Source organism: Amphiprion ocellaris, chromosome 15 (genome assembly GCF_022539595.1).
Source record: "Amphiprion ocellaris isolate individual 3 ecotype Okinawa chromosome 15, ASM2253959v1, whole genome shotgun sequence".
NCBI lineage: Eukaryota > Metazoa > Chordata > Actinopteri > Pomacentridae > Amphiprion > Amphiprion ocellaris.
Window position 1 is genome coordinate 28,903,572 of NC_072780.1, and position 27,668 is coordinate 28,931,239.

The 27,668-nt window shown below is 39.6% G+C and overlaps 1 protein-coding gene and 1 long non-coding RNA gene across 3 annotated transcripts in view; one reads left to right on the forward strand and one right to left on the reverse strand.

Annotated features, from left to right (window-relative positions):
• The window catches only part of pvrl2l (PVR cell adhesion molecule related 2 like), a 497,519-nt gene that overhangs the window by 274,241 nt on the left and 195,610 nt on the right, over window positions 1-27,668 (forward strand). Inside the window, exon 7 of one of the 2 annotated variants that reach the window (XM_055017901.1) lies at window positions 4,645-10,822. The exons of the other annotated variant lie outside the window; for it this stretch is intronic. Coding sequence (XP_054873876.1) covers window positions 4,645-5,273 — 629 coding nt within the window. The 3' untranslated portion in view covers window positions 5,274-10,822. Of the gene's footprint in view, window positions 1-4,644; window positions 10,823-27,668 lie in introns of those variants that run through there. 2 annotated transcript variants of the gene reach the window in all.
• Window positions 8,015-14,612, reverse strand: LOC129350675 (uncharacterized). Its single transcript, XR_008604152.1, has 2 exons — window positions 13,535-14,612; window positions 8,015-12,971 (listed from the first exon to the last, which is right to left on the reverse strand). It is a non-coding gene; the product is annotated as an uncharacterized LOC129350675 (long non-coding RNA).

The window sequence follows — 27,668 nt, forward strand, 5'->3', positions numbered from 1 at the left end:
TGCACTCGGAGGTGGGAATCCAGAAGCAGTGGAAGGTTTAAAAACAGATAGAAACAGATAAAGAGGCGTCCTATCTCAGGTGACACCGGAGCCCAACGCAGGAAGAAGAATATTTAATTTAACACAAGCTTCCGTCTGTGCTCTTTGTCAAGGAGAACGTTTGTTTCCTTTTGTGTTTTAGGTGTTTTGGGGCGTATTGGTGGTTCATTTTTACATGTCCTTGACCACAAGCTGCTTTTAATGAGAATCAGTCAACCTCTGGATCATTACATATAGCGGCTTCCTGCCTGGGTGTGTGTGTTATTTGGGGTTTTTTTCTGGGCCTGATTTCGGTTCTGAGAACAAAAACAAGGAGAAAGTGAAGGAGATCCACAAAAGATTATTCAGATTTCACTACTTAAACACTCCCCACCCCTCCATCTCTCTCTCTCTCTGTTTTTCGTCCTCCCTCTGCACCTCCAACTCTCTCCACCTTGCCTCCCCACAGCCCAAATCTTCTCATTTAGATTATCCCCACCGCACTGAGTAGAAATGGATAGTTTTCACGAGTCTCTCTCTCTCTCTCTCTCTCTTCTTTTCTCTCTCCTTCCCTTAATCTCCTCCATGTACATGACACTAATACAGAGACTGATATAAGCCCTCCTGCCTCTCTCTATGACATTTATCACCAGGTTTCTTAATGCAGGCAGGCTGCCTCTGTTGATGAGAAACAAGGATGACAAGCATGGCCTATTTTCTTGCTAACGGAACTCTCTGCTTTTTTTTCCCTCCATTTTCACTTTTTTTTGTGTGTGTGCTCAGAACAGTGTTTACCAACACGTCTCATAAGGCTGATGCTGATTACGCATCTGGCACAGTTTCGTCAGAGCCGATCTAGAATCCATTAGGGCCGTAATAAGTGATGTCGCCCCGCGGAAACTTCAATCCTGACGGAAGGACGGCGAACATAAATGTGCTTTTAGCGTTTTCGTGAGGCGTTAAACATCCGAAGGTATCAGGATGAACTCGTGTGAAGTGTGGAGCCCTTTCAGCTACCTGAGGACTTGAACCAGTTTGTTCCTGTGATGGTTGATCGTAACAAGGAATGAAAGGAAGAACTGAAACTGGCCAATCAGGAAATGATTTCACACTGTGGCAAATTACCCTGTAAAATTATGGTACAATACTGGCAAAATAACATCATTTTACAAGATTACTACTACTAGTTTATTACGATTTCTGCATTCTACTGTGAAATGTGAAGTTTCTAATAGTTATATTTTATAATAGTAATATTTGACTGTTTTTCTCATAATCTAATCAAGATAATTACTCTATAATAAATTGCAGTTCACTATAATTCAATATCAAGTTTACTGTTTAATACTGCAACTAGACTTCCAATGAAATACTGTATCCATATAGTGTTGCTGCCCGAATCAACATTAACCAGCTGCCAGTAAAAGCTGCTGGTAAATTACAACATTTTCTTCTTTTAACAACTATTAACTCTAAATGTCAGACATTCACCCTAAAAAATAAAGTGTCCTTAATCTTTATGATCCAGAATTGTGAACTTTATTTAATATTTAAAAATGCATTCACCACATAAACACCCAAAACAATAAATAGTAAAGTTATAATAAAGTAAAAGCCAATTAAATATTTATGGATCAGGAATATTTATTCAAAGGCAGCAACATCTAACAAACTGTAGACTATTAAATATGTTTGAGGAAACAATGAAAAATAATTTACTTTTATGTAAAAAAAAAGAAAGGAAAAAAATTAACAATCATATTTAGTGTAATCAATAATATTCTTATCTGCGGTGATTTATGAACATTTTTCCTTATTTTGCACTCAGTTTGTACAGTAAGTTGCTGTTTTTCTTGTTTTAGGCTCCAAAAAAGCTTGATGTTTTGCAGTTTTGAACCATATTCTAGAAAAACTGTACATTAACTGGTAGATTGTGGCTGGATTTTTACAGTAATTCATCACAGTGCATATTACAGGAATAGTTTTTGGAAAATGAACTTATTTATAGCAAAGAGTGAGATGGTACGGTGAAGCTGATTTGTTTATTCTGTCCACAACAAACAACCAGTTGTGTTCTAACAGGGAGTTTGACATGCTGCAACTGTTTATCAGTGATCAGTGACCAACACCCGGTGACATCTGGCGGTTGCCCGGCAACCCCACAGTAATGACACGACTCCAGTGTCGCTGCTTTTTGATCCCAGCGATTGGACTGAAGGTCTGTCATGTCTTCAAGGCCTCCAGCACCGAGAACATCACAGTTCTATGTTCGGCATCGTGGTGAATGTTGCATGAAAGCGGAATTTGTTGTGTTGCTGTTTCCCAAAAATCTTTGTTGCTTTTGTTGTTTGAGAGTGATGGTGATAATTATTGTCAATAAATTCTGAAATAGTTGGATATTAGCTACAACGAACGGGGCATCTTCACTTTTCCCACCTTTATTTTGGACTTTGCAGAAACACGTAGAGAATGTCGCTTACGGGAACTGGGAAGCTAAAATAAAATGTTTTTGTGAAATAGGTTCATCAAATGAGCCTCTCAGTTCCAGAGTCGCCGTGTTTTATTGACAGCAGCCCATTTTAACTGCATGTTGAAGCCGTCTGCAAATACAAAGAGGCAGGAACCAGCTGCGAAGTTTCCGAGATCATTTCTGTGTAAATATCAGCTCTTCGCTTTGGACTTTGAGGGCAAACTGGAAAGAAAATCATGCTGCTCCCGCATGTGACCTCAGATCCACTGAAAAATGAGCGCGGCAGCTCTAATGGGCTTCTGTAGGAGCATTGTTCTTTATAGCCCATACAGAATAATAGATTTTTAAGCACTTGATTAACAGAAGGACGACAGCCACCAAAGACCTTCCACAAAAGGCCATTATTCAGCTGTCTCTCACCCGGGCACTTGATAAATGCCACTAATGCTTAAAATATAAATGGCACAATAAATATAAATAACACTTTGGCTGGCGCTTTGTGCTCCTATGCCAATCTGTAAGTTCGCAAAGGAGAGAGGAAACTGGGACAGGGAAAGTTGGATTCATCATCCTTAATGCCTTCTGTCACTTCAATTGGATATTAGCATCACTGTCCCCTAATTTAGACATCATATCCTGTCCCAGGAGCCCCGCCTCATTCACCGTCTGTCTCACCCTGGCATAACCCAACTGCATCCCCCCTCGTGAGAGTGTTTGAAATCAGACCTTCCCCTCTTAACTCCCACCTCCTCCTCACTACTTTTCTCTCCTCTTTTATCCTTTTTTTTCTCTCCCGCACCCTCGGAATGAGCAATTTGTATGAATCACAGCTTCGCTCACGGTGACGATCCCCCCCACTGGTTGTGTTAGCTTAGCTTGATATCCGACGCGATTTCACTGCAAGTAAGTGAGAGAGAGAGAGAGAAAAAAAAAGTCCTTCCCTCGTTTGTGCTTCCCTGGCACGTAACCCCTCATTTCGGCCAAACCTCGGATTGTTTGATTGGCGTCCGTCGCTGTGTTTGCCAGGGCTGCTGGCAGAACCGAACTGCTATTTGCATAAAACCGGAAGGGGTTCAGATTTCCCTGCTGTTCTGCGTCCTACTGCCCTCTCTGCACCCCAAAGAGAAATCAGCATGTAATTCACGGAGAGAAACATTAGCCGTCCGTGTGCAGCACTTCGCTATAGGCTTTGACGCTTCTCCTTGCCTGGTTTGACACTTTATTTCCACCTCTCTTTAGCCCAGCGTGAGTCCTCTTGTACAAATCCTACACTATCTGAGCCAGACCCCCTTTTTCCCCTCTTACGCTCCTGCAGAGAATCCTTTTAGAAACGTCCCGGCGTGAGTCTCGCCCAGCAGTGTGAACCTTTTTTTTACCTTTGTGTGATGCTGATCACTGAGATCTGGACTCTCTGCCCTGTGGTTCGGCTAGCGGGCCGATGGAGGGAGGTAGATGATTGGATGGTGAGGATGTAATTAGGAGGAATCAGAGGTTAAAAATGGAAGGGACTGAGGGAACATTGTGGCATTTTGCAGGCATGACTGTGTGCTCATTTCACCCTCTTCCAGTAACCCCTCTTGCTGTGTGTCCTTTCTGTCTGTCTTTGTCTGTCTGTCTGCCGGGCCGAAACCTCTAAACCTGTAGGGCAAAGTCGACGCAAATCCACTTTTTGCTGATGCTATGAACCCATCTCTCATTTTTGTTTCGGCTGAAACAAGAGTGAAGAGGCAAACTTGGCTCACACCAACACCAAGTATAGAACAAAGGACCGGTACAGTAGTAAAAGGCTTTTCCCCAGCTGGCAAAAAAAGGGGGGAAGGGCGACACAAAGCGAAGCATCTGGACAGACATGTATGTAGAGCACAATGTCTGCAGAAAGCATCGTAACCAAGTCGCTGGGAGACAGTGAATGAGTCCCATTCAGCCTGATCCCAGCAATGACTGACTGCACCCTCACCGAGGGATTACACTGAGAAGAACATTACTACACACTTGTAAGAGGATTGTAACACACGTAGAAGAACTGCTATCACTACAGCACACTTACAATGCCAGGAGAACTGTGAATACCTCGTCCAAAACAGCCACCAATTCCTTTTTCTCTTCCTCCACCCATGTTTCCATCCCTCCTTCCAACCCCTCCATCCCCTCTGCAGAAGCCTTGGAGGATCCGTCCAGCACCGGCGTGGTGGCGGGCGCCGTCATCGGCTCCCTCCTGGCCCTGCTGCTGGTGGTGGCGCTCGTCGCCGTCCTCCTGACCCGCAGCCGCCGGCAGCAGAGGCGCGGTTACCCCAGCAGCGGGGACTCCATAGCGACGGGCAGCGGCGGCAGCAACGGCGGCGACTACGGCAACAAGGCCCGGCTGCTCTTCGGCAGCTCCGGGAACAACGGCAGCAGCAAGAACGGCACCGGCGGCAACAACAACGGGCCCATCTACACCTACCGGGAGGGCTGCGACGCCACCGGGACCCTAACGGAAAAGGCCAACGACTACCACCACCACCACCTCCACCACGCCTCCACCGGCAACCCCCCGACCGCCCACGACATCCTGCTGAGTGGCGACATGGACGCCGAGAGGAGGAAGTTTGAGCTGGACGACAGCATGGAGGAAGAGGAGGAGCGGTACGACAGATTCGGAGGCGGAGGTGGGAACATGCTGCCTCCAGCCTATCACGTCCACAGAGGCCACGGCGGCGAAGAAGAGATGGACGTGTACCTCGACGACGACATGGAGTCTCAAAGGGACGGATCGGTGATTTCCCGGACTGCCATTTATGTCTGAGGGGAAGAAAGGAAGTCTGAATGTAGAGAAAGGAGAGAAAGCGACATCACCTCCATCAGCTAAACACCTACCTGCTTAACATTCCACCAGATTAAAGTTACCATCAGTTATATCCTCTCTGCTCGACTGTGTAATTCCATAGGAGGAGGATTAAAAGAAAGCCATGAAGAAGTCGTGAAGGCGAACCTGACGCGGCACTGTGGCTGAATGTGTCTGTATTTAACTGTACCATGGAGACAGATTTGATTCAGTGTCAGTCAAACGTAAGAAAATGGGAAAAAAAAAAGAAAAAAAGAAATACTGCCAAGAGCAAACAAAAACTCTGACGCAAACGCTGCTTCTTGCTACGTTCTTGTTTCTTCAGCTTTGCTCTGTGATTATGTGCTGAGTGACTCAAATTGTTTGTATTTTCTACCTTAGCAGAAAATGTAATCTGAAAGCACCATATAATCACGATTCCAGAAAAAAAACAAAAAAAACAACCAAAAAAAAATACAACCACCACTGTTCAGAACTTGCCTTTCTGCTGCAAAATACGAGAAAATATCCTCATTGTTCGCCGAAGAACTCTGCATAGAAACCGAAAGGCTCCCGTGGATGTTTGCTGCAGACGCTTACGACTCTTCGAAACTTGAAAAAGGCCAAAACTTGTCGCCCTGGAAACAAGAGCTGACTTTACCGGGGTGTTACAGTGACTCGGGGGGGTTTCCCTGCTGCACCCTGCGACACCACCTGGTTTCCTGATGGGGCCAATAAACTGAGTAACATAACAGACTTAACAGTGTGTGCTAATGTGTGGCTGGCTGTGGTGTTAATGATGTGCATCATCTATATATTGGGCGCCGTCTCACTATAGCACAGTTGCTATTGTTGTTGTAGTAGCCGTTGTTGTTGTTGTTGTTGTTGTTACTGTTGTGTAATGGTGTTGATCTCGCTGAGGAAAAAGACGCACCGGGAGCCTTGGGGGTTTCACACAGTCCCACATCGGGTCGGTAATGACTCATTTAATGGATGAAAAAAAGCTCTTTCTTTGTTCCCAACTTTGAGTTTCTCTCTCTCTTTTTTTAATTCCTCCCTTCGTTCCCTCTCCATGCCATCTCTCTCTTTCTGTTACACATGAATTCTGAATGATTTGTATGTTTTTTCTACTGTCCCACACATACATTTCGTCTCTCTGCGCCGGCTTTATTTACATAACGGGCGGCTGAGACGAGTGCCGCAGCGACTGTGTGCAGGGAGAAGAGGATAACTTGTGTTTGTATTCATATCTGGGTCGTATTCAATGAGGCAAAATATTCACCGGCTTTGTTGGAGGCTGCTGCATTTCATGTATTCATCTTCCGTGTCCTGCAGACTGTTCTTAGGCTACAGAGCGGATTATTCCGTGTTCTGGACTCTGATTGGACAGAACGACATGGTCCGAGACAAATTTCAGCAGAGGTTATGGAATAATTCTGAATGAAATCCCAAACTCCTGAGCTTCTCTGTCCTGTAGACTGCAGAAGTACAGGTGACAGAAAATATATGGCAGGACAGGAGGGTTGTTTCACTTGTTTTAAATGAAATCTCTCATCTAATGTTAAAATATCTCCAAGCAAATTTGCTAAACATGCAGCACTGCATTGGAAAAAGTTGTAATTTTTATATTTTAGGATTCATTTTTGACTCTATACTTCATTAAATTACACGTTAGAATGTATTTCCAGCATTGTTCATATCCTGCAGACTGTTTTTAGGCTATAGTGTAGTTTATTCCGTGTTCTGGGCTCTGATTGGACAGGACGAAACACTCCGAGACAAATTTCAACAGAGGATATGGAATAATTGTGAATGAAATCCCAAACTTCTGAGCTTTTCTGTCATGTAGACTGCAAAAGTATAAGTGACAGTAAAAAAAAAGAGGCACACCATTGACGGAACAGGATTGTTTCACTCATTTAAAATGAAATCTCTCATCTAATGTGAAAATATTGTCGCATTTTCCAAGAAAATTTGCTAAACATGCAGCACTGCAATGGAAAAAGTTGCCATTCTTTGATCTTCAGGATTTGTTTTTTGCTCTGTACAAAATTTAATTCCTTGCTAGAATGGATTTCTGATAATTTTCTAGTCCTGCAGACTGTTCTTAGGCTACGGAGCAGATTATTCCGTGTTCTGGGCTCTGATTGGACACAACAAAATGGTCCAAAACAAATTTCAACAGAGGATATGGAATAATTCTGGATGAAATCCCAAACTCCTGAGCTTCTCTGTCCTGTAGACTGAAAAAGCACAGGTGAAAGTACACTTTTTGTTAAAAATAAAGTTGCCCGCCAGTGATAGAACAGGCTTATTTCACCTGTTTTGAATGAAATCTCTCATCTAATGTTAAAATATTGACGCATTTTCCAAACAATTTTGCTAAACGTGCAGCACTGCATTGAAAAGAGTTCAAATTTTTACATTGTAGGATTCATTTCTGACTCTATACTTAATTAAATGACATGCTAGAATGGATTTCTAGCATTGTTCATGTCCTGCAGACTGTTTTTAGGCTGTGGAGTGGATTATTCTGTGTTCTGGGCTCTGATAGGACAGAAGGACACAGTCCGAGACAAATTTCAACAGAGGATATGGAATAATTTTGAACGAAATCCCAAACTCCTCAGCATCTCTATCCTGTAGACTGCAAAAGTACAGGTGACAGGAAAAAAAAAGGAGGCACATCAGTGACAGAACGGGGCTGTTTCACTTGTTTTAAATAAGATCTTGCAAGAAAATGGGTCATTTTCCTTCAGAATTTGCTAAACATGCAGTACTGCTTTGGAAAAAGTTGCGATTTTGTGATTTTCAGCATTTGTTTTTGACTCTATACTTAAGTAAATGATTTTTTAGAATGGATTTGTAGCATTTTCCATGTCCTGCAAACAATTTTTTGGGTATGAAACAGATTTTATCAACAAAGGACAACAACAAAGGATACAAAATCATTCTGAATGAAATCCCAAACTCCTATGCCTCTGGTCTTGCATGCTGCAAAAGTACAGGTTAAAGCACACTTTCTGTTAAAATAAGTGACACTCCAGTTGTTTCACTTAGCTTTTATGACATCTTTCAAACATGCAGTGCTGCAAAGGAAAAAGTTACAATGACTTATTTTGGGGATTTGTTTTCTACACTGGACGTGTTACAGTCTATTTCTAATAATATTCACATCCTGCAGATTGGACAGAAATGATAGTCTGAGACAAATTACAAGAAAGGATACGGAATTATTCTCCTCAGTTTTTCTGTCCTGTACACTGCAAAAGTCCAAATGATAGTTGACTTTTTGCTAAAATAAGTAGCTAATTGTTAGCAGGACAGGGTTGTTTCACCTATCTTCAGTGAAATGTCTCACTAACCTTCAGGTAATGGTGCATTTTCCATGAGAATTAGCTAAACATGCAGTGTTGCAAAGGAAAAAGTTGCAATTTTAAATTTTTAATATTTGTTTTCGACTCTATGCTTAATTAAATGACTTATTAGAATGGATTTCCAGCTATCTTCATGTCCTACAGACTGTTCTTTGGCGATGAAGCAGATTATTCTATGTTCTGTGTTGTAATTGGACACATTTCAAAAGAGGATAGGAAGTAGTTCTGAATGAAATCCCAAACTTTTATGCCTTTGTGTCTTGCAGAAGTACAGGTGAAATTGTGGCACATGAGTGACAGGACAGGGTTGTTTCGCTGTTCTTAAATGAGACACTTCAAACATAATGGTGCATTTTCCAAGAGAATTTGCAAAAAATGCAGTGGAAAAACTTGCATTCTTTTAACTTTAGGATTTGTTTTTGACTCTATACTTAATGTAATTTTTTGTTAGAATGGATTTCTGGCATTTTCCAATACTTGTTTTTTAGGTGATGAGGCAGATTGTTTCATGTTAAAGACTCAAATTTAAAGAAAGGATAAATGAAATCCCAAACTCCAAACCCTTTCTGTCTTGTGCAGGTGACGGTAAAATAAGCACAACGGGATTGTTCCACTTGTCTTAAATCAAATCTCTCACCGAAACTTAACATGATGGTGGATTTTCTGAGAGAATTTACTGAGCATGCAAAGCTACATTGGAAAAAGTTGCATTTTTTTACTTTTAGGGGTTTTTCTTGACTCATAATTAAATGACTTTAATTACACATTTGCATGACAGGAGCTGCTAAGTGAAATCGGGCTCTTATGTTTTTGGAACACTTTTGCCTTATCGATTCCAAGGTTTCTCCTGCCCCCGTGTGTTTTTTGTTCTTCTCCACAAATGAGCAGTTATTTCTCTTTAATTACTGCTGAATTATATCTCTTGTCTTATTTTTTTAACGCTGGAATGGCTGCGAGGAGACATTGGGAGAGTCTGAGCAGGGGAATCTCTGCAGCACATCTATGAAGATGTATAGAAAGTCTGGTAAAGCAGAGAGAACAAGGAAACCGTAAAAGCTCGATAGAAGAACAAACCGGAGCAGCGGTGCGTGATTCAGCAGCTCATCCTCTGCTTTTACAAGCTCACTGTGCCACATCACAACCACACGCTGCTGCGTTTCACTGTCGAGGGCGTAAACACAGAGATAAAGCAGTGTTGTAATAAAAGGGGTATTTTAAGGCTGTTGTAACTGTCGACTCATGAAATATTTATGAGAAAGGATCTGAAAAGGGAATCTTTACATTTCTAAGCCGCGTCCCATCTCATTTACTCATGACTCAGTGCATTTCTAAGAACACATGGTCATAATATTTAAGATATTATCACCAAATATGAATTTTAACTGCTGTTCTGTGGTTTCAAAATCCGAACACACACTTGTCCAGCTGGGATTTTTCAAATTCAAAACCTTATCGATCGTTTTTCTTGACTGTTTCGGCTCCGCTGCCCCCCAAAACCCCTGAGCGGGTCCCTTGTTGTTGGTTGTTGTTGAACATTATGCACTGTGCAGTCTGTTGTTCTGTAAAATGAGACAGCTATATCTGCTATGTTACAAACGCATCTCAGTGGAGAACATTTCATGAAGCCTCACCGCCTGTGTTTTTTTTTTTTTGTTGGACAAAGTTGCCAATTTAAATTTCAAAAAGTATGTGAGAAGCAGCCATTTACTGTACCTTCGGTTATCACACGTAGTTGGACTTTTTACTGTATTTTCTGCTCTGCCGGGTGCACGCATGATCCAAGATCCAGACTTTTGACCTCTGGAGAACCCAAACGGTCTTATTTAGTTTGAGTCTTTATCTGTTACATTCAAAACGCAGTATTCCCCCAAATGAAAATGACCTTATTTTGCATTAAAGCTTAATACGTTAATGATTTTCACCCTAAAAACCTCCCCGTCCAGCACATTTCCCCTCCTGTTCGGCCCTCGTACGCATCGCCTAATCGCCGGGGTTCTTTGATATTAAACCGTTGACTGTGATCCCAACTTCGGCGCCTAATTAGTCGCAGAATCTTGTATCATGGATGCACCCCTAGCGAGGAAACTCATCATCAGTCATAACTTTTGTTTTTGCACAACCCATTTTCAATAAAAGAAAACCATTCTGAGACAATCCTCTGTGGAGAAGCTGGTAATTAATTGAGCAGAGCCGAGTTATCGGCCTATAAATACCCGACTCCCACAACTCCTCGGCACATTTCTCTGCAGAGGACAGAACTGTACACCTGCTCTGGGATATTTAGTTTCTTCAACAGAACTGCCACAGGAGCCGCCTGTGTTTTTTTGCTAACTTGGGGAAAAGTGTGACAACCTTTCCTCGTACACTTGAACAATTGTCTGCTCTCCCTGCAGTACTTTATCCCTTCTGCAGGGAGATTCAAAGCTCCGTTTACACCTGGTGGTAACGTGATCACATTTTTGCTTTTGCACCTCATATTAAGAGGTATTCGTGATATTTTTACCATCTCTGCACTGCGACTCCATCTCAACATGCAAATTAGTCAAACATGAGGTTTTGCATAATGTATTTTTAGGCTTATTGCTATTAGATTTAGAAAAAAGTTACTGGAATTGTTCAATTTAAAAAAGAAACCCTTAATTTCCCTTGCTTGTGGTGGTTTTTGAGTCTTTCGAAAATGAGTTCATGTGCATAGTCAGATGTGCAAGCGCCTCTTCTGAAGAGGTTTGATTGTGTTTCTGCTCTTTTACTTCGTGTCTGGATGGCATGAAACATTTCTGATACCAATGACCAATTTTTCCTCACATATAGACGACAATTCAAAACTTTGGGGTCACTCAGGCAATTTCATATTTTGAATGAAAACTCACACTTTTATCCATGTGCTAACATAACTGCACAAGGATTTTCTAATCATCAATTAGCCTTTCAACACCATTAGCTAACACAATGTAGCATTAGAACACAGGAGTGATGGTTGCTGGAAATGTTCCTCTGTACCCCTATGGAGATATTCCATTAAAAATCAGCTGTTTCCAGCTAGAATAGTCATTTACCACATTAACAATGTCTAGACTGTATTTCTGATTCATTTAATGTTATATTCATTGAAATAAACTGATTTCCTTTCAAAAGCAAGGATATTTCTAAGTGACCCCAAACTTTTAAACAGGACTGTATAGTCAAGGGTTTTTGTTTATTGTTCTTCTTCAAGCAGGTTTATTCCAGCCGTGTAGCCTAAACTGCCTCCTTTTGTTGATACTACACAACCTAGTGTATTCGCTCCAAAGCACTGAATAGAAACAAGTTTAATTTGCATTGCGTTTCAAAAGTTTCAACTTCACTGCCACATGGGTCAGTTGGTGTCATTTCAGATTCAAGTGTTGCTCCAACATCTCAGGTTTTATTAAGAGTTGACTTTTTCAATATTCGATACCCAAAACAAAGTTTTGTATAATGTTGTGGCAGAGTTTCATTTGCTTTCAGACCTGGGGATTTTTGTATTTTCACCCCCAAGAAAGATGTCTCATCTGGGTAGCCATTTTAGACATTCAATATCTCCAAAATGATACCTCCCACTACTATGAAATTTGGTGAGGGCACAGACCGAATAGTTTACAGTAGATCCAAATCATTAAGTTGCCCTTGAAAATGGAAATCAGTACAACATTGTCAAACGATTGGGGTCCAAAAAGTGTTTATATGTGGATGGATCCGTATTTCCTACTAAAAATACAGTCTGGTTGACATTTTACCAACTTTTGAGGCTTCTAACATCAGTAGAGTTTGATATGTAACAAGATTTTTAGTATTTTGACATGCCAAAGGGGTCATGTGAACTCTATTGTAGAACCACAAAAACTGGTGTGCCTAGGGGTATTTATATTGTCATTATGTGTGCATTTTGCCTCAACGAAAGCTCCCGTTCATACTGTATGGTGACATGAGCAATCACATATGAAAGTCTCAAAATTCTTCTGTAGAATTTAGTTTTGGGCTCCTAAGAGGTAAACTATGAGCAGAATCTGAGCGTTTTTTTCAAAATTCTGTCCGAACCGACACAAACTGACCCACATTCAAACACAGATATTCACACTGGAATCACTTTTTGTAAAGACCGCTGCTTTTCCTTTTGATCATTCTGCACACTGGGAGCTCTTCATTATGCCGACCGTCTCCGCCTTCACGCCTCGTGTCTGGATGTCGATAGAAGAGGTATAGATGCGCTGAGTTTCCTCCATCTGAGCTCCTCCAGAAGCCTCCTCGAGGTGCATTTAAATGACTGTGAAGATCCTCCGTGATGCTGCAGAGGGACGAATTATGAATTCAGATGCCTCAATGCATTCACATTTTCATACTAGATACAAAGAGTTTGGTGCTTTTACATTAAAAAAAACTCCACATCTATGAACAAAAATATTCTTTAACCTCATGAAATGTGCCAAACAGACTGAGCTGTGTGAGTGGAGTAAGCAAAACATTACTGAATGAGATAGAAATCAAGCTTTATGAAACATGTAAACTTAAAGCTAATGGAGTGTTGATAAGCAGCGAAACTAGAAAATTAAAGATAAGCGGTTTTGATCTTTTTATTATCTCCGCTTAGGTTACTGGAGATTTTTTTAAAAAAGCAAAAGATACGCTGTGCTTCTGTTTCTTTCTGATGATTAACTTCACAAGACGGTAAAAAAAAAAAAAACGCAACCACCTTGAAACCTATCTAATGGTACTCGAGCAGATTATTCATCTTTGATTAGAAAACAGAAGGTTTAATCGTCTTAAAAGAACACGTCGTGACCTCGTTGCGTTGCCCTTTTTACAGCAGCAGGATGTCCGGCGGGTTGAAAACAGGGTCGTGCTACTTACAAGAGTCCGTCTCTGATCTTTTAGCTCCACGTCCTGACATGCTTTGAGCTCTGGGAGGTTTCAGTCCTAAACGCAACCCCTGTAAAGTCCTGTCCTCGCTGCAGTGCTAAGCAGAGGACGAGGTAACGGGTCACTTGGCTCCGTCGGGGGGAACGAGGCTGGAACAGAGGCAGGACGGAGGCTGGTGGAGGTTCAGCGCTCCGTCTGGGGAATACCAAATAGGCCGGGAGAGGAGGCAGAGAAAGGAGGACTTTTTCTTCTCAGATCAGAGAAACTGAGTGACGGAACAGAAAGTAAAACTTCAGCCCCTGCAGAGAGGATGAGAAGACATCACCAGGTTTTTTTTTTTTGTGTGTAATCCACCTGAGACCGGGAACGTTTGAAATGCTGTCAATTATTCACCGGCGAGCCTTGGAGTTAGACGACGGGCACATTTGTTACTCGCCGAGCCCAATTGGTTGGCGGCGGCACAAAAAAAAAGAGATGACGGCGTGTGAAGGGAATAAGAGATTGGCAAGACGGGATTTGCAGCTCTGACAATGAAAGCTGGAGGTGGGCAGGAAGCCTCTGAGGAGTGTTTTTCGCCACCGCTCCGCTTGGCTATCGGCCGCTTCCGCCCAACACCAACCGACAGTCCTTTCCAACCCGACCAATTAGCGGGGAAAAGGGCCGTCCTGTTGGGCTCTCCTATCTGCGACAGATCTTTCTAATTGTAAAGAAATGTTCAGCAGCACTCCAGAGATCTCCATGCAGGGACGGAATTGTATATATCCGGCTTTTTTCCCTTCATATTCCCTCTCTTCGCCTCAGCTTTAGCACCCAGCACAAGCTGTTCCCTGCATGTTTAATTCAGCAGAAGGCATAAAAGTGTTCCGCATTATCTCTCTGCTTTGCTCTGAAGGAGAAGGAAAGACGGCGAGATGGAAGGAGAAGGAGAAGGAGAGGGGAACGAGGGGAACCGAGTAATGAGAGAGGAGGAAGAAGAGGCCTATTAGTTATTGAGCTCGGCTTTTGTTGTTAATCCAGTTAAAGCCGAGCCTCTGCCAGGCCAGCTGAGACTCCAGCAGATGTGGATGAAGTTTCCTCCTCCCAACGCTGCTGGAGGAGCTCTCATTGTGCTCTGTAACCAATTTAGTTAATGCAGCAGCGTCTGTCCTGCTTTCTCCTGCGTCTCCGGATCACATACCTTCCTCCTTCTCCCACTGTGCTGCTCTTGCAGTGTTCTGAGCTATATTAGGGGTGTAATTCGTCACAGCTTCTTTTTTTTCCTTCTTCGTTTTGATCCAGGTTATTTCAGGTTTTCTGTTGGTATGTTCATGAGAATGGCCGTTCAGTTTTTTTCACTTGTTCTCTCGATGTTGGGAAGGTTCAGTAGGCAGGCGTATGAGCAGCTCTTATTTTGTAGATGTGTACATATGGTGTTTTTTTTAAATGCTTAAAGCAGTCAGGGTTGAGCATTTCCACCTTAAATCTGCAGTTTATTGACAGTATTGCAAACCCAAGGAGCCAGACCTGTCAGTGTGCAGAGTTAAGCTTTCTGTGTCATTATTCTTTTTCCAAATCAGCTCCAGGTTTGAACATAAATGGCTGAATTCCTCCAAAAACTTGCCTCATTAAACATGACTTCACACAAATCGTGACCATCCGGTAATTCGGAAGTTTGCATTTTTGAGTTATTCAAATGTGCAGACAATGAAACTGATATTTTCCACTTTTATTCTTCTGTTCAGATGCAAATTCTCCAGTTTGCAGAGCTGCAAATTTTAAAATTAAGCTGGGAAATTATTTGAAAAAAAATACTAGACGTTTAAAGTAGCTGCTAATGTTAAAACGGCCAGATAACATAAAAATATTTAACAAGTCAAAATATGATTAAATGTCTCTATAAATACCCATATAAATTACATTAATGCATTAAAAACAGCTCAGTTTTTAATTAGTTGTGTTTTTTAACATTATATACACTGTATGTTCCATGGTTACAAATCGTGGGTTATTTTTTCCATATAAAAAGAAATTATTTTATTTTTGCTAGCATTTTTAATCTACAAGCTTTATTCTCTATTTCTAATAAATGTTTGTAATATTATTACAAACATACATTATCTGGCAGATATTACATTATAGGGCTTTCTATAAAAAGGTAAATGAAACAATAGTATTACTGTGATGCTTAAAAGTTTGTCCACAAAATTACATTCTGATACCACTGAACTACAATTAGAGTTTGAGGGAAATGTATTTTCTGCGAGATGCCTTCATATGTGACATATCAACATGTCTTTACTGTTTATTTTTATTGTTTGTTTTATTTTTTTTCACCTATGACATCACAGAAAAAAATCTTGTATCAGAAAATAGCATTACTTTTTGACTTAATTGTCAGTTTTATTCCTTGTTTAGGTTTAGGCATCAAAACTATGTGGTTAGGTTGAAGAAAAAATCATAGTTTGGGTTAAAATACGGCCCTTTTGCAACACGTTTGAAGGTTCTCCTCAAATTTACAATAGAATAGAATTGACTAGAAGTACTTTATTGATTCCCAGGAGGAGATTCTGTTGTCACATTGTTGAGCAGAAAGAGTAAAGTGACCACCACCACAATATAAACAAACTGGGATATTTTTCTTATTTCTCAAGTACAAAATGCACAATAGAATGTAACATATACTATGATTTAAAAAGTGGTAAAGTGAAAAACTCACCGTTAAGTGTCAAATGCTCAATATAAAATATACAATGAATGAGGAAAATTAAAGTCCTGTAAAAAAAAACAAAAAAAAAAAACCTAATAAATCAGTGCAATTAATGCAACAGCAGCAGAGAAACAGAAAACTGCTAAATAAATAAATAAGAATGATAGAATTTCTGGCTTATAATCCATTATATGATATAATATATGATATATTGGTTGGCCACAAAGGACAGCAGAGCGAAACTAGAATATCTTAAAAATAATAATAAAATTTTAAAAATAAATAAATATTAATTAAAAGCTTTAAAATCCGGCAGCAACTGAGCCAGAAAAGAAAATACTAAAACTGGTGACAACAACAGCACATACCTGTAAAATATTCACATTTATTCTGGATTTAAATATAGTAAAAGTACATGTGGTCATTAGTTACAGTTTCTGTCTGTTTTTTTAAGGGTTCGTATGTATGTTAGTACCTTTTTGAATGATTTTACCAATTAACAAAACAATTAAATTTGTAAAATATCCATAAATTGTTCAAAAAGTCACAGTTAAATGCTGTTAAAAATATTCACCATGAATAGAATAAATGTCAAAGTTATGTTGATTGAAAACAGAATTCAGCAAAGAATAGGTTGCGAATGCAGTTTAGTTGTACATGAATGTCATTTGTAGAGCAGTTTTACGGTGTTTGAGCGGTTGGTGAGCTGGTGTTCTGGAGCTGCAGTTTGTGGTAGAAAACTGGTTGGAGAAAGAGGTAAAGACTTCATACATCTGCATTTTCTAGAAGAACCAACAGTGTAGAGTTACATCTGGTCCATTTCAACACAGGCAAGAGTTATTTTAATGGAAAACACATCTTTTATTATGTGACTGACACACAGAGATGAGTTTTTACGAGTTTAATCATCAACCAGAGAGCGACTTTGAAATGAATCTCTCCCTTTCCTCAAGTATCTATATTAGTGTTCTCATCTTTACTGTCTCTTAGGAATCAATATCTGCAGATGTCAGCTGCTAAATGCTCCACTGTGAAGCTTTTTGCTAACTTTTGCTCTCATTCCTGGTTCTCAGTTTGGAATTTTCAGAGATTTCTTTGTGAGAAATCTTCCTGCTGCTGCTGAATGTTCCCTAAAACTGAAATGTGTCTCTGATGCGGCCGAAACAATGAGCTGACAGATTATCTAAAACTCTGCAGTGGTGTTTTTAAACTCCAGAGTTACTTTAAAGAGGGAAATACTTCCACAGATTGGCTTGGACTGCTAGAAAAAGAAGTATTCTTCACATTTTTCTGCCTTCGCATGTGTCTGCCTGCTTATTAAAATGAGAGAACTGGGTTTCATCAAACATTAATTCAGCACTTTAACAGTCAAGGAAACTCTAGAACAGTGTTTTGTCCTTGCTGGTCTCCTCCTCAGGCTCTCCACTGCTCTCATCTGTCTTTAGACTCGTCCTCTATTGGGTCACTTTAAACTAAAAAGACGATATTTCACCGCCCTCTAGACTTCCGGAGCGTTTGCTTTATGAACTGGATCTAAAAAGGCCTCTAGTTCTTCTGTTTCTGACCCTTGAAATGCAGAACAGCAGATGATTTGACGCCATCCAGGCAGCTCCAGATGTTTGACTTTGATTCTGACAGAAAGAGTCGGGTCGTCCCGTTGTGAAGTCGTTTCCATTCGCTCGTCTTTCTGGTGGGAGATACCGAGGCTTTTATTTCCTCCTGCCTTCGATGACCTCCACTCTCTTTTCTTTACTTTGAATCAAAAGCCTCTTTGAAGAGTAGGAAACAGATTTTATGGAGCGCCAACGACAAAAAAACCCACCAAAAAACTCCAACCTGCCGCCCGCATCTCTCACATCACTTCACTGGTTTTAGATGTGAGAGTTTTTCGCCTCTCGTGAACCTGAGTGTAACTTTAGATCTCTGATTAATCCCGAGTGTGGAATTAGCACCAAAGGATGGATCTCAGTGACCGAGGCTGTTTGTCTATGAAGGCTGCAATGTTGGCAAAAACACAAAGCAGAGAAAGTTAACTTTGAAGGGAAAACTTCCACAGAATTACAAGCACGAAGGGCTCAAAGCGAACACGACACACTTGGTTCACTTGTTAACATCCAGACTTTAATACCAAAGATTACAGAGTTCAGCTTTGTTGTGGCACTTCAATACTTCAATATAGTGGTAGGTTTTTTACAAAGAGTGTATTATATACGGCACCATTCAAAAGTTTGGGGTCTCTTAGAAATGTCATCCGTTTTGAAGGAAAAGCAGTTTTTTTTTCAATGAAGATAACATTAAATGAATCAGAAATACAGTCTAGACATTGTTAATGTGGTAAATGACTATTCTAGCTGGAAACAGCTGATTTTTAATGGAATATCTCCTTAGGGGTACAGAGGAACATTTCCAGCAACCATCACTCCTCTATTCTAATGCTACATTGTGTTAGCTAATGGTGTTGAAAGGCTCATTGATGATTAGAAAACCCTTGTGTAGTTATGTTAGCACATGGATAAAAGTGTGAGTTTTCATGGAAAACATGAAGTTGTCTGGGTGACCTCAAATTTTTGAACAGGGGTGTGTAATATCTAATAATCTTTGGGCTCAACTAAAAAATCAATGCAACAATCATTTATTGGCATGATGACAACTTCTAATGTCAATGTCAGCTTTATTTATATAGCACAACCAAAGGGCTTTACAGTAAAATAATCAGCAACAATAACAGTTAAAAGAACAGATAAAATATCCAATAATCATCAAAAATAAGAATCAATAAAAGCAAAAACAATAAAACAGTGAAATAAAACAGATAAAAGTTCCAGTAGAGGTGACTCTGCTCAGCCAATGTGTGGGTGAACAAGTGGGTCTTATGGGTCTAATGAAATTATGTTTAACCAACAAGCTACATTAAGTGAGCGGTAATAGCTTTCCCTCTAATAAAGGGACGTTTAATTTTTGTTTACTTAAATTGATTATTCATATAGATTAAAGCTGTTCTAACTGGTATTTCTATGCTATTTAAGATGTTTTTACCTACTTAATTACCATTATTATGAAGACAAGTTGACAAATTTAGAAAAATTATTAGTTAAGGGAGGCAACTTTAAGTCTTGCAGTCAAAGTAAAGAATTAATTTAATTCAATAATATATTTTTTTGGTATTTTAATAATTTCATTATTAATACATTTAATTAGATTTAGTTAAGTTGCCTCAACTTGAATTTAACTTTAAATCAACAAATGCAAAAAAATGTAATCTTAAATTACACATAATATTAAGTTGATGCAACTTTTTTATATCAACACAACCCATCAAATAATGTTTGCAGCTTGAATAGTTGATCTAAAACTCGATTTAATTAGAATTTCTTATCTTGCAACCATGCAGTTAATTAAGTGGTGGGAGTAACTCATATTCTTGAATTAATTTTTATAGTCCAGAAATTAATTTCATCAACAATAATGACAAAATCAGTTGTGTTTAATGTTCCTTTGCATTCATGACAAAGGTTCCTGTCATTCAATTAGAATTTTTTGCTTTGTTTTACTTTATTTTCTGGTTTTGTAGTGTCGAAACTCCTCTGCACCTTTTGTTTCTTCTGGATTATTTGTCAAATATTATTTTGTTTCATTGAAAAATGGTTTATTCAATGAAATGTTGGAAGCTGTCAGGTTCTGAGAGCTTTTTTAACTCATTTTTTAATAACACAGAAAAGCAGATGATCCTCAAATGTGCTGTAAGAAGCTAACATGTGATGATTTAGTTTGACTAAACAGCTCAAATTGTGAATTTATTACCAGTTAAACTTCTGTCTAGCATCTCTTTATTCAGGATCATTTTTCTTTTTTGTGTTATTCCCCTCTTAAAAGGTGCTGATTTTTCAGTTTTATTGCAAAATCTAACTTCAGGCATTAGAAACAAACCAAACAAGACATTAAATAAATACTCTGAGAATTCAGCGGCTCCCTGTTGCCCAAAAAGAATCCATTTGCAGGATTTTTCTTCACTATAATTTGACACTTGCTTTACACCTCACACAGCAATATGGAGCTGCTGTGGCCTCAGCAAAAAGAAATGACAGCTAATTAATACGGTGCTGAAGTGAATTAATGTGGTCCCTGAATGCAGCAAACTTACTTCTGACAGTTTGGTTCAGTTTTAACACGTCAGAGTACAAAAGTTCAGAGCGTCATCGTCCTTTAGCACCTGGTTGAAAACACATCGTAGGAGGTGAACTCAAAGTAAACACACCTGAACTGGTGATGCCCTCTGAGATGAACCTGAGCTTTTTCACCACACAAAGAAAACTGAAAGACTTTTTACTGGAGAATCCTTGACATCGACCGGTTTTGAAAGGCAGAGGTTTTAGGCTTTGATTTTTCGGTAAACAAAATATGTGACCCTGATCGATGGAGCCGTCTCACCTCTGTGGTCCCCGATGTGTCCGAGGATCGACACCGACACCTGAGGAAACCTCGTCATATAGATTTGTTTTCTTAAATAACAGGTTTTTAAAGAAGGGATTTCATGGCTGGAATAAAAACTGGAGGAGAAAATATCACATCTGACCACATAGAGAGAAAGTTTTCAGTTAAAATCTGATAGAACTTCAACTGACCATTATTTTAAAAAGCTACAATGATGTCCACATTAAAAACGTGTCAGAAAACACATCATACATCAACATTATTTTGAATTTTTAAGGACATCATTAATTCCAATCCCAACTATCAAATATTCATTCATTTTCATGAATTTAACCCTTTAAAGGCTAGTTTGTTTACATGATGTCACTGTTGTTTTTTTAATGATAAAACAAGAAACTTAAATATGATTTATTTTCCATATAGCAAGAGCTTAAGGAATTACTTTTTTCACAGTCTGGGATGTATCAGTGATTAACACCAACACTGATTCTAATGCATTCATATTTTTATGCAGTGTAAAAAACAAACAAACAATACAAAAAAAACCCCAAAATGTTACACTGATGTCCTGAAGGACAAAAATATTACTATCAAAAATGTACCACAAGAACATTATATATTAATATTATTTTTCACTTTCAGTGACATCATCAGTCCTCATCATAACTACAAATATTTCTTCATTTTCAGGATTTTAACGTTTTAAATGCCAACTTTTATGTGGGGCAAAGAATGTAAAATTGATTTATTTTCCATATAGTATGAGCTAAATGGAAATTTATTTTTTGATAATTAGAGTCTGGGATGTGTCAACACTGATTCTGATGCATGAAATTTGTAGTCGACCACTGAAAAAAAAATACACCGAGGCCCTTCAGAACCAAAACTTGCCATAAAAAAAAAATCATATATGAATATTATTTTTCATTTTCAGTGACATCATCAGTCCTCATCATAACTACCAAATATTCATTCGATTTCAGGATTTCAACCCTCCAGATGCCAGTTTGTTTATATGATGTCATGGTTGTTTTTATGGAATAAAAATATAATAATACCAGAAAAAATATTCATTTTCCATATAATAAGAGCTGAATGGAATGTTTTAATTTTCTTTTTTTTTTTGATAATCACAGTCTGGGATGTGTCAACACTGATTCTGATGCATTCAGATTTTTTTATGCAGTGTAACATTGTAAAAAAAAAAAAAAAAAATCTCCCCCTCTCTCTGTCTCTCTCTACAGATAGATAGATAGATAGATAGACAGACAGACAGACAGACAGACAGACAGACAGGTAGGTAGATAGATACACATATATATATCATGGCAGAAATATATCATATATTAATATTATTTTTCCCTTTCAGTGACATCATCAGTGGTCTTAAGTTTTTATGTGGGAAAAAAGAAAAAAAAATATTTTCCATATCCTAAGAGCTAAATGGAAATTTCGTTCATTGATGATCACAGTCTGCGATGTATCAACACTGATTCTGATGCATGAATACTTTTTATGCAGTTTAACAACCCATTATAACTGCTCTTTCTGATCCATCTGCCATTACTTACATTAGAATTTCTGTCTCTCCGAATGTACACACACACACACACACACACAGACACACACACATTTTTCAATACACACACCACACTGTGACATCTCTACTAAACCATTTTAGTTGAAAACAAGTTTTCCACTGGCCTGCTGTTCTTTTAATACAGCACAAAGCGACAAAAACAAAGAGTAAAAATGACAGTTTAGAAGCCAAAGCTCCAGAATGAAAGCTTAATAACAGAGAATGAATAATTTCATTCTATAATGGCAGAGGGATCAACAGTAGCAGTGATATTGTGTACACAGTGTATTATTAACGTATTATGAGGGGCTGAGGTTTCAGAAGTCCCTCTAAAATACCTAGAAATACCTAGGAATCAAGAATGAAACTGACAAAAATGTCCTCGTGAGGGTTGAATTACTCCGTTTTGGCAGCACATACATTATTCTACACTCTATATATTATTAGGTGTTCTTAATGTTCACACTTTTAATTAATCCTGTTCAAAATCAGCTACAAGAACAACTACAAAAGGCACATTATCTGGAGACTTTCTAGACAGAGATTTATCTCGGCACGGTTGTTTCTTGTTATTAAATTTTAATAAGTGAAAAATTATTAAAAGGTAATGATTTTTTCTGACAGCAACACAGCATCTCTTCCCACACATTTGTCATCACTCATCATTGTGATAGAAAAAGAAAAGAAGATGCATTATTTGCTCGGTTTAAACAGGGACAATTTGGATATTCTTTTAAAAAACAACTGCACGGAAACAAGTGAGCTTATCTTCCCCCCCGACGGCTGAGTTATTTATTTCTTCGTCTCTTCTTCCAATGAGAATCAGGCTTTGTGAGTGAAAAGGAGATTACAACTCCTATAAACACAGATGTTTTTTTATAGTGCAAAGCCCTGCTGTGTTGGACAGCAGCCCGGCTTCCATCTTCGCCGATTCTTCTGGGAGTGAAAAACGAGGAGGAAAAACTCGCCCTGAAACAGATTTAATATCAAATTTGTGAGAGAATCCTGCTGCCTCTTTAGCAGCACAAACAACAGCAGAACAACATTAAGGCTTTATGTATTGATCAGGCAGTAAAAGGAGGGTCAACTCCCAAATTGTCGACCCAAACAGCATCGGACACACAAAGCAAAAACTCCAACCAGCAGCCTTCGACTCTAAAAACTGGAAGCTGTTTCAGAAATACATGAAATTTCTCTTTTCAGCCATGAAAGTGGTGCCATTTTTTACTGGCAAACAGCCGTTATTACTTAAAAAAGAAAGAGTTTCCGCGGAAATGGTGTCAAATGACGGATGTGTCATTTCCTGCAGATAAGTCAGATCTTTATGTAGGCGTCAAACTTTGTCACTGTTTCGCTTCCGTTTTCTGCTTCCTTATCAGGAATGTACATGAATGGTGGTGAGAAAACCTCCATCAGGTCAGCGCTGATGACCAGACAGGTATTTAGTTGTTTTGTCTTTTTTTCTTGCAGGGAAAAATGAGACGGATGGAGGTTTAGCTGCTAAATGAGCAGATCAGTCTTTGTCCAGAGGGAGGAAATATACAGAGTTCATGTGTGTGTTCAGCTTGTGTGGTGACAGCGAGTGTGTTTTTTGGGGTTTTTTTTCAGAGCAACTAAGTCCATAAGCTGTGAGGCTTACAGAGCTGTTGGGCCTTCTGTGCAAATGTCAGCTCAATTACTCTGCCGGAGCACAGAGGACTTATTTATTTATATTTTTTTTCAGTGGGTGGGTTGTCGTCCTCTTTAAATTTCTGTCAGTTTGTCGTGCGACGACGCTCCGAGTTCGTTATTCACTATGAGATCCGTGCTGGTTTGGCAGCTGATCGCCATCGTGTGTTGCTTCAAGATGACAAATGAGAAAGTTGACATCTTGATTTGTCATTTGACATTTTGGAAATACGTCTGCTTCCTTGCTGAGAGCGAACTGAGAAGATTTCCACACACCGATTGTATTAGCTGAACATTCACATCACCAGATCCAGACACTATCAGGATGTTAACTGGCTGCCAACATATATCACCAGAAGACTCTCACTGCACATACTAGTAGTCCAGATGAGTTATTGTCCATTGGTCATTGATAAACAGAAAGTGATCAGATTATGAAGGTGAACTCTTGAGTGAAACGTGAAATCTCTGTTGGAGTCAACACACTGGAAACATACAAAATGGAGCTTCGTAACATGTGGAATGTCCATTTTCTTCTGAATATCAGCTCGTCTTGTGGGATCCCATGGCGTTCCCAGGCCAGATGAGGTACACCGATCAGGCATAACATTATGACCACCTGCAAAATATTGTGTTGGTCCCCCTTATGTGGTCAGAAATGTTCTGAACCATTGGGCATGGACCAGAGGACCTCTCAGGGTGAACTATGGTGTCTGGACAGGATGTTGGCAGTGGATCCTTTGGGTACCTTGGGTTGTGCAGTGGGGCCTCTGTGTGTCAAAGTTGTTCCACTGCATCCTGCTTTTGCTTGATCAGAATGGAGTCTAGGAAGTTTGGAGGTCAAATCAACATCTTGGGTCACGTTCCTCCTGATGTTCCTGACTGATTGATGTTTTTGTGATGTGGTTTGGTACATTTTCCTGTGGGGTAAGTCAGTGACATTTAGGATTGCCATTTGCATGAAGCAGTGTGCTTGTTCTGGGACAATGTTTATTTGGGTAAATTTCATCAACACAGACGCTAAAATCCAAGGTTTTCCGGCAGAACACCACATAATATCAATATGATCAATGTTATTTACTTCACTTGTCAGCGGTTTTAATGTTGTGGCTGACTGGTGTATAAAATCCACCCAGCCAGTTCTGGATCTACCCTGAGGTCTCCTTCTAGTTGCCTGGAAAACCTCCACAGTAAGTCACCAGCAAGCATCCTAATCAAATGCCTGAACAGCTTCAGCTGGTTAATGTCGACCCAAGGGAGCAGTTTAAGGTTCCTCCAAATGTCCAAGCTCCTCACCCTGCCTCTCAGTCCAGCCACCCTCAGTGGAGGCTCATTCCATCCATGGTCTCATTCTTTCAGTAGCTATCCAGAGCTCATGGCTGCATTTAAGGGTCTGAACAAAGACCAGATGGTAAATCAAGAGTTTTGCCTTGTAGTTCTTTAGCAAAACTTTACAGTACAACAGTTGCGTTACTGCTGACGCTGCCCCAGTGTATCAATGTATATGTCCATCACATGCTCCATTTTTGACATCACCAGTTTCCAGGTCAGAACCATGACCTCAGACTTGTGGTGTGTCTATGCCCTTCAGACCTTCAGTCCAGTAGAGGAGTCGGACCAATATGGCGGTATGATTGCAAACATTCTCTTTCATTATGAAAACAGTTCAGTAAAAACTATTTCTGAAAGCATTTGAGGAGAGAAATAAGCTGTGCAGTTGCTGAATCTGTCCTTATTTTTGTTCGACAGCTAATTTAGATGTTTTCCGAAAGTTTCGCGAGGCGTCGGACCTCCGCTCCCCGCATCGAATTTGCCTAAAGTAGAAGTCAAGTCTGCTTTATACAAATTCGGTGTGGGTAACTGTGGGGCGACGCGCTACAACGTAGCTCAAAATGCACAGCAGCATAACCAGAATGCGACGTGGGGCATTTCACATAGACAGTGAATGGGATGCGAGAAATTGACGAATCCTGTGGAGGCACACCTTTATGGTGTGATACGTCAGTTTCTCATCTAAAGTAGACTTGACTTCTACTTTATGTAAATTCACCACGGGGAGCTTTTTTTATGTTTGAAATATGTTTCAAACATGTTTTTGCCATCTATTTTATTGCTTTACCTTCACTCTTTTTCTTGTAATAGATGAGTTGGGGCTGATCAACCTTGTGGCCAGAAAATGGAGGAGAAACTTCAAACATGTTGTGAAAGGGTTGCATTTTAACCGTGCTGTTTTCCCAAAACTACATATTTTTACTGGCTACACCTATCCCAACAGCAACTAAACGTAAGCAAACAACAAATAACAATGAAAGCTTAAGTGTAATGGTCTCACAAGGGATGCAAGCCTCTGTCGTCTTGGTTGAAACTCTTGTTGCTGATGTTTACTACCATCCGACCTCTTTCATGGACCTTAAATTGCAAGCTTTTCCAACTACGTCACAGTTTTACCTTTCAGCAAGAAAAGACTTTTCTTTCAAAATGTGAACAAGAGTGCAGTGTAGTTGTACAGGAATATCATTTTTGGACAGGGTTGCTAAACTCAACCAAACAGCAACTGAAAATGCGTTTATAAACAAAGCTTAAGTCAAAGAACTATCTGAAAGCAACAGCACCAGATTAAACTTCAGTCTCTTTAGTAAAAGTCTGTCTACCTCTGTAGAATCTCAGTAATTCTAAGAGCTTCAGTGAAAAGCAGCTGCACTTTAGAGTTTGGTCTTTTGGCATGTTTCACCTCTAATCCAAAAGGTTCAGAAGACACATCTTGGAAAAAGTCCAGTTATTTTTCACCGAAGGTCTCTGGTTTCCATCTACTAGCTTCAAAGAATTTTAGATTTATTTAATACAAAAACTGAAGTAAAAACCATAAACAGGTGAGCTGTTTCTCTAAGTTTCCAATCTCAAACTTCAAACTGTTCCTTGAACTTTGCTCAGTAAAAAGGGAGAACGTTTAGTGTTCTCCTCAGAGTTCCGCAGCAGTCAGCTTGTGATTGCAATCAACAGTTTCTGCTGCAGTGTGTGTGTCACAGTGTGCGTTTGTTGTGCGTTTGTGAAGAAGTTACATGTGCTGATTAGCTGCACCGTTTGGGAAACGTTGCATTTTTCTCTTCTGCAGGATTAGAAACACTTCAGAGAGTCTCACGGTTCAGATTGTGTGTGAACGAGGGAGCCTGAGTGTGTGTGTGTCTGTGTGTGTGTGTGTCTGTGTGTATGTAGCTATGTGGGAGAAGGTGCGACAGTGTTTTGTATAAAAAGCAGGCGAACTTCTGCACTGTAGGGTCTGACGGCTGACTGGTTGTGTGTTTGTGTGTTGGATCTACCGCACAAACTTGCACACTGCTTCACTTCTGGGAACAAACTTGACAGCTGAGTGGGTTTTATTGTGAAAATAATCTGCAGACGTCCTGTCATTTTGTGTGTTCGCGTCTCTCTCAGCATTAGCGATGGCATTATATAGCAGCAATTAGCATAATTTCATGCGCACACACACACACACACATATATATATATATATATATATATATATATATATATATATATATATATAAATAAAAATCATGTTTGCATCTGTTTCTCACACTTGCAGCGACAGAAGAAAAACACAAATTCACACACTTGAAACCAGAAAAATCTCACTGTGACTGCAGGAGACACATTTCAGGTCATTTCTACTTTTTCTCACCTGTTCAGATTTCTAAACTTCACTTTTATTTATATTTTTTTATTGCATTTGGATCCTTTTTTCCTCACATGGCAAAAAGATG